General features: G+C 34.5%; 1 protein-coding gene across 1 annotated transcript; it reads left to right on the plus strand.

Annotated features, from left to right (window-relative positions):
• The first annotated feature begins 3,289 nt into the window (after positions 1-3,289).
• LOC108985983 lies at positions 3,290-3,721 on the plus strand. Its single transcript, XM_018958477.2, has one exon. It carries the CDS (start codon positions 3,396-3,398, stop codon positions 3,582-3,584), a length of 189 nt encoding a protein of 62 aa, XP_018814022.1. The 5' UTR covers positions 3,290-3,395; the 3' UTR covers positions 3,585-3,721.
• The last annotated feature ends 9,344 nt before the right edge of the window (positions 3,722-13,065 follow it).

Below are 13,065 nucleotides of genomic sequence, written 5' to 3' on the forward strand. Positions count from 1 at the left end.
TCTTTCTCTCATCATCTCTCTCTCTCCTACTCTCTCTCTCTCTCATCGTCTCTCTCTCTCATCTTCGCTCTCTCATTGTCTCTTTCTCAATCCGGTAGTAATTTCTAATCTGAGAGATGTGTGGTTTGGATGATACCACGTAGGGTGTGCAAAAGTGGTTGCTCCCAATGGTGGCTGCTCACAATATTTTTCCAAATAAAAAACATTCCTAGGGTGATGGGAATCCATAGTGCCATCAAATGAGAGTTGTGAGGGAATCCAAATTCATGGGCATATAGATCCCTTCACTTAACACCTCTAAACAAGGTAATCTTTTAGGATTCCTTACCCCCTATCCAAACGCCCGCGTTTTTTTCAACCTAGACTTTTTCAAGCAATATGATTTGGGGTTTTGGGGACTTGCAAGACAGATATTCTACCCACGCACAAGATAGGCCACTTGGCCTTTACTACAATCTATATGTCATGTCAAAAGAAAAGAAAGTTGTCTAATCCAAACCTATAAAAACGTACCAAATTATGAATAAATCATTGAAGACCCCCTAAATATGTTAGAGATCATGCACCTTGAATGCATCCATTTGGACTTAGCTAGATAATTCTTCGTATGTTCCGCTCGATCAAGCTTCGTATCCCCAACACACTTGTTTAATTACCACCAACTTGGATCACTACACACCAAGGCCTCCTGTACCCCCAAACACTTCTACAATGATTAACAATAATGGCCTGCATCGAGTTGATCCACTTGTTTGATCAAAGAAAATCTTTGGCAGTCCCCTCCCTTCGAGCACTATGCAGGTCATCACTATAATTAGTGGTGATACTTGCCTTATATGGGCGGGCAACAACCCTCTCCACCCTCCGCTCATGCCTGGGTTGGGGGCACTTTTTCGCACCGCACCCCAGCCCCGCATCAACCTCATCCCACTTACATCTATCAAATAGGAGATTGGATATATTTTTGTCATTTCTCGTCCGTAAGCCATTTGAGACAAATCTTTGCAACTACCAAACTTTTAAGGCAAAAATCCCCATGAAAGGCTATATTGCAAGTAACAAAGAAACCTAACAAATACAACAAATCTCACAACAAGTAATAAAAAATAAATTAGATTTCCAACTACAGAGAAACCCAAATAGAAAATCCAACTGTGAGAATAGATGCTTGCCATGAATATAAGCACAGTCACGAAAACAAAAAAGAAGACATAGAAGGAAAGAGCAAGTGAAGAAGTTTTTTGTGTTAGGATCATGATGATGACCACGGTTTGTTCATGTTATAATAAAGAAAAATAAAGAGATAAGAAGAAGGTAAAAGCAAAAAAGAGGGAAGAAGAGGAGAAAGAAGGAGAGGGAGAGAAAGATGAATGGTACAGGAAGTAGGAAGGGAGAAAAATAAATGTTGTTAGGATTTTGAGGGGTAAAATAGTCATCTTAAGGATAAAATTTTAAGTTATTAGTAAAGGTGGGGGACGGCGGGTCTTGCCCAGCACCCACCCTCCGCTCGCTTTACTTTAAAGAAATCCTTCTGCCCTGCTCGTTACCCTGCGGGTCGGGCGAAAAAGCTCTAATACTTATAATTGATTTTTCGTATGGGACACCCCACCGCATCCTCTTCTATTTTTATTTATGATTTATTTTAATGCATATTTAACTTAATTAAAACAAAAGTTTTAAAGCCAAATGTACTAGGGCTATATAGGAACCGACAAAACCGGCCAGAAATCGATCAGACTGGCTGCTGGAGCACGGAACTGGCAGCAACCTGTGGAGAACCGGTAGGTGTGCAGCAGAAAATAGAGAAAACCGATATCGGCCGGTTCAACGTCAGTTTGAACCTGGTTCAAACCACTGAACTAGCTGATTAAAGAAATTATATATATTTTTATATATTTTGTACTCAAAACTACGCTGTTTTATTTAAGTTTAAATGGAACAGCGTCATTTTAATCTTGTAGTTGTGTTTTAAACAAAACTAAAACGACATTTTATTCATAATGTATTAAAAAAATTTTAAGTAGAACGACGCCGTTTAGTTTGAAACCAAACGACGTCATTTCGAAATTAGATTGTCTTCTTCCTTCCTTCTTCTTCTCCGATTCACTTCTCATCTTCTCTCTCTCTCTCTCTCTCTTCTTTGCAACACACACTCTCTACTCTCTCAAACGAAGCTCACCGCTGAACCGATCGTGAACCGCCAGAGAAATGCCGGCATCAAGACGACCGGTGTTTCTCCTCTCCATTGACTGGTTACGGTCAATTGCTCCTCCCCCTTTTTTCTCATTGGTCGGCGTCGGTTTTACTCAAAAATTGTCTCAAAGGGGTTGGTTTTCATCCCTAAAATGTACGACTCTGCTTTTATATTTTAATCAAAATTGAAAATAGGAAAAAGAAAGAGGAAAAGATAAAGTCAACTTTAATTTGTGTCCCGAACTTTGTGGGCATTCTGATAAAGCCTAAAATGTCAACTAATTTGTTTGATAAGATCATTAAAAATGATGCTGATATCATTTAATTTAATGATAACGATATAAATCAATCAACAACCACACGAGTAGGAAATAAATTGCAATAATAATATAATTAAGAACCCTACCTAAGTCCTTGTACTTGCACTTTTTTATTTGACATCATCACCAAAATATAGTTCTCAGATTTTTCCCTATATAAATATAAATATATAGTTTTTTATCTCCAAGCTTACACTACGATCCGAAAGATCACTCGACTGAAATTGCTCCGCAGGCACATGGCAGGCCCCACGTGCAGGATCTCTGACTTCCTCGTGTGGAATAATGGTGCAAAATTGAAATCATCATTACCAGTTTAATTAAAGATTAAGTAACATGACCAACCAAACCCAACCTTAAACAACTAGTACGTACTTGAATCATCACTTCGCCAAAGCTGCCGCTTTATATATGCAAAAAGCTTTCACCAACATGATCAGAAGTACTCACTCGATCGTTTCTGCATCACGATATGGTTTTTTCTCTGCATTGATTTACTTGTACAGACGAACCCACGGTGGAAGATTGTAAAGATTATTTATTTATGGTAGTTTTGTAGTGAGAGTGGGGTCAAGGGTGAATTTACAACATTCAGGTGAGATGTCAGGAGTATTGGCCCATTCCATGTATCATATGCAGCACTATCCTAGCTGCCTGACAGCTGTTGGGGGTGCAATGTTTCCGAATCATAACCTAATTAATTAATCAGTCTCCGATATTTGTATATATATTTATAGATATATAATAGATAGCAACCAAGCGCCCATGCCCTTGATCTCTCTACCTTTCATATTTACTGTTTCCAGTTGTAGCTAGAAGTGTGGACAACTTGTGGCAAAAACAGTAGCAAAAAGAAGGCTAGCTAGCTGAAAACATTTATTTATGGCAGCAAAAGATCAGAGCAGCAGCAGCAGCAGCAACACAAGCTTCACAAACCACCACGCCTGTGAACCCTGCAGATCGTTTGGCCAAAAGTGCAGCCATATTGTGAAGAAGCAGCGCGCAAAGTTCTACATCCTCCGCCGCTGTATAGCAATGCTTGTATGTTGGCGAGAGCGTGGAGAGCATTAATGAGAGCTAGCTAGGCTGGGTACGTAGCTGCTGCTGCTGCTTGTTTATGTATTTGGTTTAGAAATATCCATAGATCATTATATTCACTTAGGATCGATGTAATTATTAAAAAGTTCTTTATTTGGCATGTTATAAACTTTAGCCACTTTTTTTTTTTTTTTTTTAAAAACACTCTTAATTTGGACAGTTAGCTAAAATAATGTTCAGGAAATTATTTCCTTCTCAATGGCTTTTAGATCTGTCGAGAGTCGAGGTCTAGCTAGTTTTGTAGCTTTGTTTCCTGCAGGGCTTTTATCCTCTGATCTTATCAAAAAACAAAGAATATTTCTGCATATCAAGCTCTCAATATTGCGAGTTCTTGGATTAAAAGTTTCCAAACTTCGTCATTGATTGTTTTAAGTACTGTTAGGCTTTTGAAAATGAGATTGTAATTATGCACAGATCTTTATATAATATATTATGATCATCAGTGGTACTTGATATTGCAGACTGCAGCTTGGTTTTCCCAACCAATTCTCCGATAATCCTAATCTGCAAACCAAAAAACAAACATTAATTCTCTTTTCCCCTCCTCGATGATCTATTTTTCAGAAGCCCTTCTGCATGCTTAGATTCAGAAATGAAATGCATGCTAGCTGGTGTTCTTAATGCAAAAGAGAGCAGCTCAAACTAGTTTCTAAAACAGTGGAAAATTAGCTCGATCTTTAATTTATTTTAATTCATATTCTTTCCAGCTTCGATCTCTCATTTTCCATATAATTTAATTTCTTCCTTATATTATTCCAATAAAATCTAGCAGCTAGGCACTAGGCATGAGCCACGTACATATATATGTACAACCAAAATCATGTAATTATCACACTAATATTTACACATCCAAAATCATTGTCAATTCAGACAACCTAATCACTAAGGCCCTAGCTATGCTGAGGGAACATCAGACAAGAGCGAGGCATCGATTTTGATAATTATTTTATTTTGGACCATCCTCTCTAAGTTATATTTTTAGTTCTCTAGCTACTAGTTATAGCCTAGCTTTGTGTCCTCAATTCCCCACCATGCGTCTTTTGTTTAAATGTTTCTTTATATGCAACAAAATTCGATGGTCCAGATCATCAACTCAAGATGGTTGACCTTACATCAATGATCGATCTAATAATATTATTGCAATTGAGAGATATTATTGCGAAAATAAATAATTCCCGGCCCGTTGTTTGTCACTTTCATCCAAGGAAAGCAAAAATAGATCGATTCTCGATTCGAATATCATTAATTACAAAAATAAATAAATCTCAAATAACTATATTGATCGATCATGCATACTACTACATTAATTTTGCACTCTCAACGTACGTACGACCCTATGATTTGATGGAATTTGCGCGCCTCACATTATTCGAGATCATCAATCGATCGAGCCCTTGTAATTAAAAAAATAAAAAAATACAATTTTTTACGAACTAACCCTCTCGATCAATATTTCGGGAAATTACAATATTTCTTAAATTAAGGTACAATGATTGATCGAGCATGAATATTTCTTAAAGTATATGAATATCATATATATATATATATATAATACTTCTTACGTATACACACCCAGAATTCTCTAGTAAATAGTCATTTTCTTCGTAAATACGTGATATTAATGAATAATATTATATATAGTTTTAATCTCATATATCATGATATATAGAAGTGATTTATATTTCTTGCTTCCACAAAGATGTCACTACAACAGAATGTGTATTTTGTGACAGAGGAAACTGTCACAAAAAAATGGCAAACCGTCACTAAACATATTTGGTGACGGTTTGAAACCGTCACCATGACCGTCACGTAAAGTGCGTCACAGAAAACATTTGGTGACGGTTTACTGTTCAACCGTCACAAAAAATATTTTTAGTGACGGTTGGAAGTGTTCCGTTCGGTACAACGTTCGAACGTTCCTTTTTTGTGACGGTTATGAACTGTCACAGAAAATCACGTTCGGACGTAAAATTAAACGTTCGGACGTTATACCCGACCCGATTGGCGTTCGAATGAGAGAAGTTGACGTTTGTTGTATATCGTTCGAACGTATCATATTTACGTTCGCATGTTAATGCGTCCGAACGTTAATTACAATAAACGTTCGAATATTTGTTCGAACGTAAACGTAAATGTTCAAACGTAGCGCGTTTAATGTTCGGACGTTATTTCGAATGTAAACGAAGGAGCGTCCGAATGCAAGTTCTTTGTTCGAACGTTAGTCGGTTTAACGTTCGAACGATTCAATTGTATTTACGTTCGAACGTTTGGTACAGTGTGAACCAACGTTCGAACGATTTTTATTTACATTCGAACGTACAGATCAGAAATACTAATTTCATAAAATTTAAAAACAAAATACCAATAGTATCATATTACATACCCAATTAAGAAGTAACAATGTCTTATAAAAGTACAAAATTAGATATTAAAACTAGTCAGAAATATTGATAAAATTTATTTCTTCTTTTTCCCTCGCCCACGGGGATTCTGTTGCAACGACATAACACGCTCCATTTGCACCATCATCTCTCGTTGCACTTGCTCTTGCACTTCACTGCGTATTCTTTCCTCCTGGTCTCTCTGTTGGTCCTGCAAACGCGTCTCTAAATGAGACTGTCGTTCTAAGAGAGACTCTAACTCTTGCTGTCTCGACCTCATATACTCATTCTCACGCCGTGCAGCTTCTAAATCTGCTGTAAGATTATTAATTTGTGAAGCCGATGAGGTTGAGGAGGATGAACATTTATGCTTGATAGATCGTCCCAAACCTCTTGCCATACTAGACTGCGGCCCGAGCACTTGGGTGAATATGTCTATGTCACTAGGAGAGGATTCCGCAGAAGTCGACTGCATCTCCAACATTTTGTTCTGCAATTTAAAAGGTAATGATCGTAAATAATTAGTAACGTATTAAAAGAAATAGAAATAAGAAATAATAGGGTACGTAATCCTTTCCAAGTCTATCGTCCAGACGCATCCAATTTTTGTCCATTTCTGAAAACATCCAGATATTAATAACACGTACATTGAAAATTCACATGCATGTCTTGCCTCCAATTCTCATTACTTTTTTGATAAGGTAGTTGGTCCTATCCCATTCGAGATTATATTCTCCATATTACACAAATCTCGTCACTCTACTAATTTCCACGTTAGTAGAAATTCCGGCAGCACCTCCCCATAATTCTCCAAGTATACATGTTCAAATATCGGGATTGTGACCCTACTAATAATTAATTTTAATTATTATAATTCTTAAAGAGTTACTTTTATGCTTGTTATTACTTATATATTAATTATTATTATAAATATTTAATTATCATACTTAAATTTCAATGGTTATACAATAATTTTAATTATTATAATTCTTAAAGAGTTACTTTTATACTTGTTATTACTTATATATTAATTATTATTATAAATATTTAATTATCATACTTAAATACTATTATCACAATATATCAAATCCATATCACAACATATAAAAGTGATAACTCACAATATATTCACAAAATAACATGCCACATGTATTAACATATTTCTAAACTTGAATAAGCAATAAACATGTATTAACAAAGCCTAATGACAATATATTTTTAATAATAAACACAATATTTCAAATTTATATCACAACATATTTAGAATAACTCACAAACTATTTACAAACTATACAAACAATAATCACAATATGATAAAAAGTAAGCATCAAATCACAACAACATATTGATAAAGTTTAGAAATATACCTAGCACTCACAATATCCTCTTACAAATCAAAATCTTCAAACTTCCCAAAACAAGCAATCCTTCAAAAAAATACAACACAAACTTATTAGAAATATTCTATAACAAAAACACATTCTATAAATATCATAAAATTTAAATAAAGACAAGAAATAAAAATATTATCTTACCAAAACTCACCTCTCTCTCACTCTCTAACTCAACTCTCTCTCACTCTAACTCTCTCTCTCTCTCTCTCTCTCTCTCTCTCTCTCGAAATCTCTCTCTCTCTCTCTCTCTCTCTCTCTCTCTTTCTCTTTCTGTTGCGCGCACGGGAGAAAAGAAATAATGGGCATCCTCCCGTGCGCGTACTGATTAAGTTCTAAAATTATTAGTTTAAACGTTCGAACGTTAACTTTAAACGTCCGAACGTTAATTCTAAAATTATTCCCGCCCAGAACGTTCGGACGTTTAAAATACACGTTCGAACGTACCCTTCTTATGATATAACATGAAATCTAGCGGGAAAGTTCCCGCACTTTCCTCATATATGTTCGAATGTATCACAATTTCTCGTTCGAACGTTTGTAGATTTATAGATAAACGTTCGAACATACTACTTAAACGTCCGAACGTACATTTCATGAAAGTGTTACCATATTTGAGCGGGAAATCTCCCGCACTAATTTGACTAACGTTCGAACGTTGACGGATTTGATGTTCGAACGTATAGTATAAACGCCCTTACGTCTAAATAATCACACAGATATTAAACATCGAGCGGGAAAATTCCCGCCTCTTACTTTAACGTTCGAACGTTAACTTCAAACGTTCGAACGTAATATTCCTATTATACTTAACTTATAATATAATATATATACTACATTGTATAGTATTTTGTGCATAATATAATTTATATATTATGCACAAAATATGTGTTTTTCTAAATTACTTATATTTATACTAGTTAAATAATATATTTATACTATAATATTAAGACTAAATTTACTAATAATAGTTTAGTATATGACTATATGTAAATATCATACTACTAAAAATTTACAATATTACTACCATGTTGTTCTAAATTACTAATGTATAAATATAATAGCATGTAATACTAATGTATATATAATATACTATAAACACTAAGATGCATAATAACATCAACATGTAATATTGTAATACATATACTAATGGATAAACACTAATCTATAAATTTATAATAACATATAATACTAATGTATAATAACTAAAGTATTATTCATATCAATTTTATATAACAATATCTTGTATTAATTATATTTTTTGACCTAATAAATTCTCAACATATTCATTTTGATAAATATATTAGTAATTCTAATATACATTAGTATAATAATTAGATTTATGGCCTAATACTAATACTATTAGTAAACCACTTTAAGCCTATATATAAATTACTATATAAAGCACTATAGTATTAATTACTAATACTATATTACTATGTGATACTATTAACTATAGTGATATATTAGTATTAGACATTAGTATACTAATACTATCAGTGATATAGCTAGTGTAATATAATAATATTTATACTAATACTATTATATAGTTATACTAAATTAAAATCACTATAGCAAATATTAATATATAGTTATGCTAATCGCTATAACTAATACTAATACTAATATAGACTAGTTATAACTTATAGTATTATAACTTATACTAATATATTATATAGTTATACTAAATCACTATAACTAATACTAATATAGTTATACTAATCACTATAATAGTGATATAGTATTAATATCACTATTAGTATAATACTATAATATATAGTATTAATAATAACTAATACTAATATAATTATTAGTATAACTAATATTTATATATATTAATATATATATCAAGTATAAGAGATTAGAGATTTAATATATATATATATATCAAGTATATTAGTTTATTATTAATATTTCGGTGCTTTTTTTTTAATATTCATATATAATAATATATATCATTCATTTTTTTTATAAATTTTCATATATATATAATATATAAAATAGATTTATATTAGTTAGTATACTACTATACAATACGGCGTCGTTTCTATTGCAATAGGAGCCACGTCGGACACTGCCCGTATCGGAGCTCGTACTGTTATGGTAGAGAGAGAGGTCTTAATTAATGAGTTCGACGAACTCTGTTGGCAGCAGACGAACCTAAGAGATGTTTTCCTCAGTAGAGGCTGGGGAAATATCTGCACATTGAGGGGGAAGGTATACCCCTCAATGGTTCAAGAATTCTATATGGGGATGTGTGACATGCCTCCGGATGCATCCTCTCACACCGTGACTGTACGCGGTGTTTCCATTGAGGTATCGGCAGATGTCATCGGCGAGCACATCGGGATTCATCGAGGTGCTCAGACATTTACACACTCAACACCCCGTGAGGATGTAGGCACTTCTGCATCATCTACTGGCCGGGGATGTGAGCCAGCATCAGCCGATGATGCAGGCCAGTCAGAGGATGAGGATACTGGCGTCGAGGCTCGGGATGATGACCGAGACGAAGATTTCTACATCCTCACCGGGAGGGATCGCATGCAGATCGAGCGGAAGAACGCCTTCAACCAGAACCATCTGCTGCATTTCTTCCGCATGTTGCACCTTATTGTTGCAACAAATGTCGATCCTGTGGCTCATAAAACCACATTTAGTCGGCTTCGGGCACAATTTTTGATACGAGTGGCACGTGGAGATCCTATAGATTTGCCACTGCACATTTTTGAGAGGATCCGTTACGAGGCGAGCATCGTCTCCACGGATAATCTCCCATATGGTGTCCTCATCAGCCGACTATTACTTGCACGGGGAGTGCCGACCCAGCCAGAGGAGCGGGTCAAAGATCAGATGAGCCCCCTCGACATGACCACGCATCGGCGTAGCATTGGACAGGCGAGGGGACGTCAGCCACCCCCTGTAGAGGATCTAGTTCCTCCGACGCAGCCTGAGCCAGGTCATGTCGGGAGTAGTAGTCAGCATACGCCGAGTACATCTGCAGGAGATGTGCGGCCTGCTTGGGTTGATGCGGTCATCTCACAGCTGACTGCGCATATTGATCATAAGATCGATCGATCGCTCGAGGCTATATCGGCGTCTGTTGCCGAACTCACCCATCGTGTAACTATCCTCAACGACAAGGTTGATACCTTGACTGAGGAAGTACGGAGTTCGACTTTTGCGGATAACGTATCATCTGACTGTTGTTTACTACGTTCTATCAATTTTTGTATTTTATTTTTAATATTTGTAACGAAAAATATTATGGAATATTTTTATCGTTTTTTCATTTCAATTTTTAATCTTCTTTGATGTTATAGTTTTCAACTTTAATACTAAATCACTGCATTTCAAATATATATAAATCAATAATATATATTTATATATTACAAAGTGTGTATATATAAATATATACAATTCAATTTTTTAGACTTGTTCACAAATTATGCACAATAAAAATACATAATTTTTAAATTAAAGTCATTTAATTTAAATTTACAATGAACGTTCGAACGTTAGTAATTAACGTTCGCATGTTGGCGGAAAACATTTTACGTTCGAACGTAAAATTAATAACATTCGAACGGTTGCGCCAAAACATTTTACGTTCCAACGTAAACAGACATAACGTTCGAACGTATATGTGACGTTCGAACGCATATTTCCCATACGTTCGAATGTAAAAAAATCTCATTCTATCTTTAGTGACAGTTTCCAAAAACTGTCACAGAAAATGCCTTTTAGTGACGGTCTAGGGACTGTCACAATTTCCCAACCGTCACTAAAAAGCAATTGTGTTGTAGTGTGTGGAGACAGGTCTAATTAATTAACACAATTATATATATATATAGTTTTTTTAGATGATCAAACATTTCAAACTTGTATTTAATGTATGTTACTAGCTAACTACACACATATATAAATGTACACAGTAAAACTCATAGAGCTAGCCCATCAATTCATGATGCATTAAATAAAGGCAGTACTGTTTCAAACATGACATCTACTTTTCACCTGCACCACTATATGTATGTATGTGTATATATATATATATATATATGTAATTTGAATCGATAAGAACTGTAAATCATTCTGCCAAAGACAAATTAGACAAATAGTAATACATGTGCATCTTCGCGTGACAGTCAAACAGTATCGCTGGGGCACATACATATATATTCTTCTTAAGTCTCATTTTCAAAGAAGAACAACCTACCAGCTTTGACTACAATGGGAAAGCAGCTTGGTATTAATGGATCGAGGGGTAACGAAGGGATCAAGATATTAGCCAGCTGCTTGTTTTCTGCACACGAAAAGACATGACTACGTACGTACTATTGCTTGGACTATTCTTAATTAGTTTTTTAGCGTTGCTTTCTCAACAGCTTACTGCAAAACATGACACGTACGCCATATATAATAAAACCACATCCAAATATAGCTACTTCATTTCTCATCCATTAGAAATTAATGAAATCATCTCTCAATCAAATAAACAATAGTTGGAATCTCATATATATCATCATGTACTACATTTATGGTATATGCATGTCTTACTAAGGTCAAGGTAGAAAATTTAAGAAATAATATGCTAGTATTTTTAACACGAGTTTTGTTATGTATAAGTAAGTTTACGTATCAATTTACGTATTAATATTGTTGTCTTCATATTCTAAATTTAAATTAATATTCTTTTTAATAAAATATATTTTTTAATTAATTATATTAAATGAGTGTACGTATTAATATACATAATCTCTTACGATTAAATTTTTTCTTCTGACACAATGAAGATATTCATACGTACAGTGAAAAATATGGTATGAAGAGTTGAGATTTGGAAAGAAATGAAATGAATATATTCATACGTACAGTGAAAAATATGGTATGAACAGTTGGAATTTGGAAAGAAATGAAGGGGATGATGTGTATGGGAATGGGTCGAGATGTGCAGGGCCTACAAATGCATGTTGTCAGCCGACAGCGAGAATCCTTTGGAGGAAAGCGAGATGGACATTATAATGCATGCATGGGGTACGACTCCCTGCCCCGCCCTGTATTCCCTCAGTGCCCCCTCGTGCGGCCCCCTCTTTCCGTGCCTCCGGTCCCACCCCTTCAGTTTCTAACCCTTTTGGAGATCAGTGTTTAATTTTACTGTGTACTCTCCATGACTGATCTCAACCACTCCTACGCAGCTATAGCTACCTTCGTCAATAATAAGAAACGGTAATTACGATGGTGAATATATAACTATCGTATAATTATTTTAAAAATAAATAAATTATTTATGTAAAAATAAATTATTTTTTCTTAATAAATTCTATTTTTTAAAAATTATTGTATAATATATATATATATACTTTAAAATTATATATAATATTACTCATCATTTATATCCATCCATGTTACTTCCATACATGATGCATTGTCCAACGTTATTTGAATCAGTAGTACTCTTTTAGCTTTTCAGAAGATTTCTATTTTCCTTTTCCGTGTTTCTGCAGAAAAAGTTTTATGATTTCGTAACTTGTGTTCGTGCATCATGAGCGTTTTGTATTCATGATGTACTGGTGCCTTGGAGAAGTGTGTATATATATATATATATATTTATATATATATATATCCCTTTTGCTAGCTATATATAATATATGATCTTCTAGATAGCAACATCGATCT

The sequence above is a fragment of the Juglans regia genome, chromosome 4 (genome assembly GCF_001411555.2).
Source record: "Juglans regia cultivar Chandler chromosome 4, Walnut 2.0, whole genome shotgun sequence".
Taxonomy (NCBI): Eukaryota; Viridiplantae; Streptophyta; class Magnoliopsida; order Fagales; family Juglandaceae; genus Juglans; species Juglans regia.

Coding starts and splice junctions, on each gene's coding strand:
- LOC108985983 (XM_018958477.2), top strand. CDS start 3,396: ATGGCAGCAAAAGATCAGAGCAGCAGCAGCAGCAGCAACACAAGCTTC.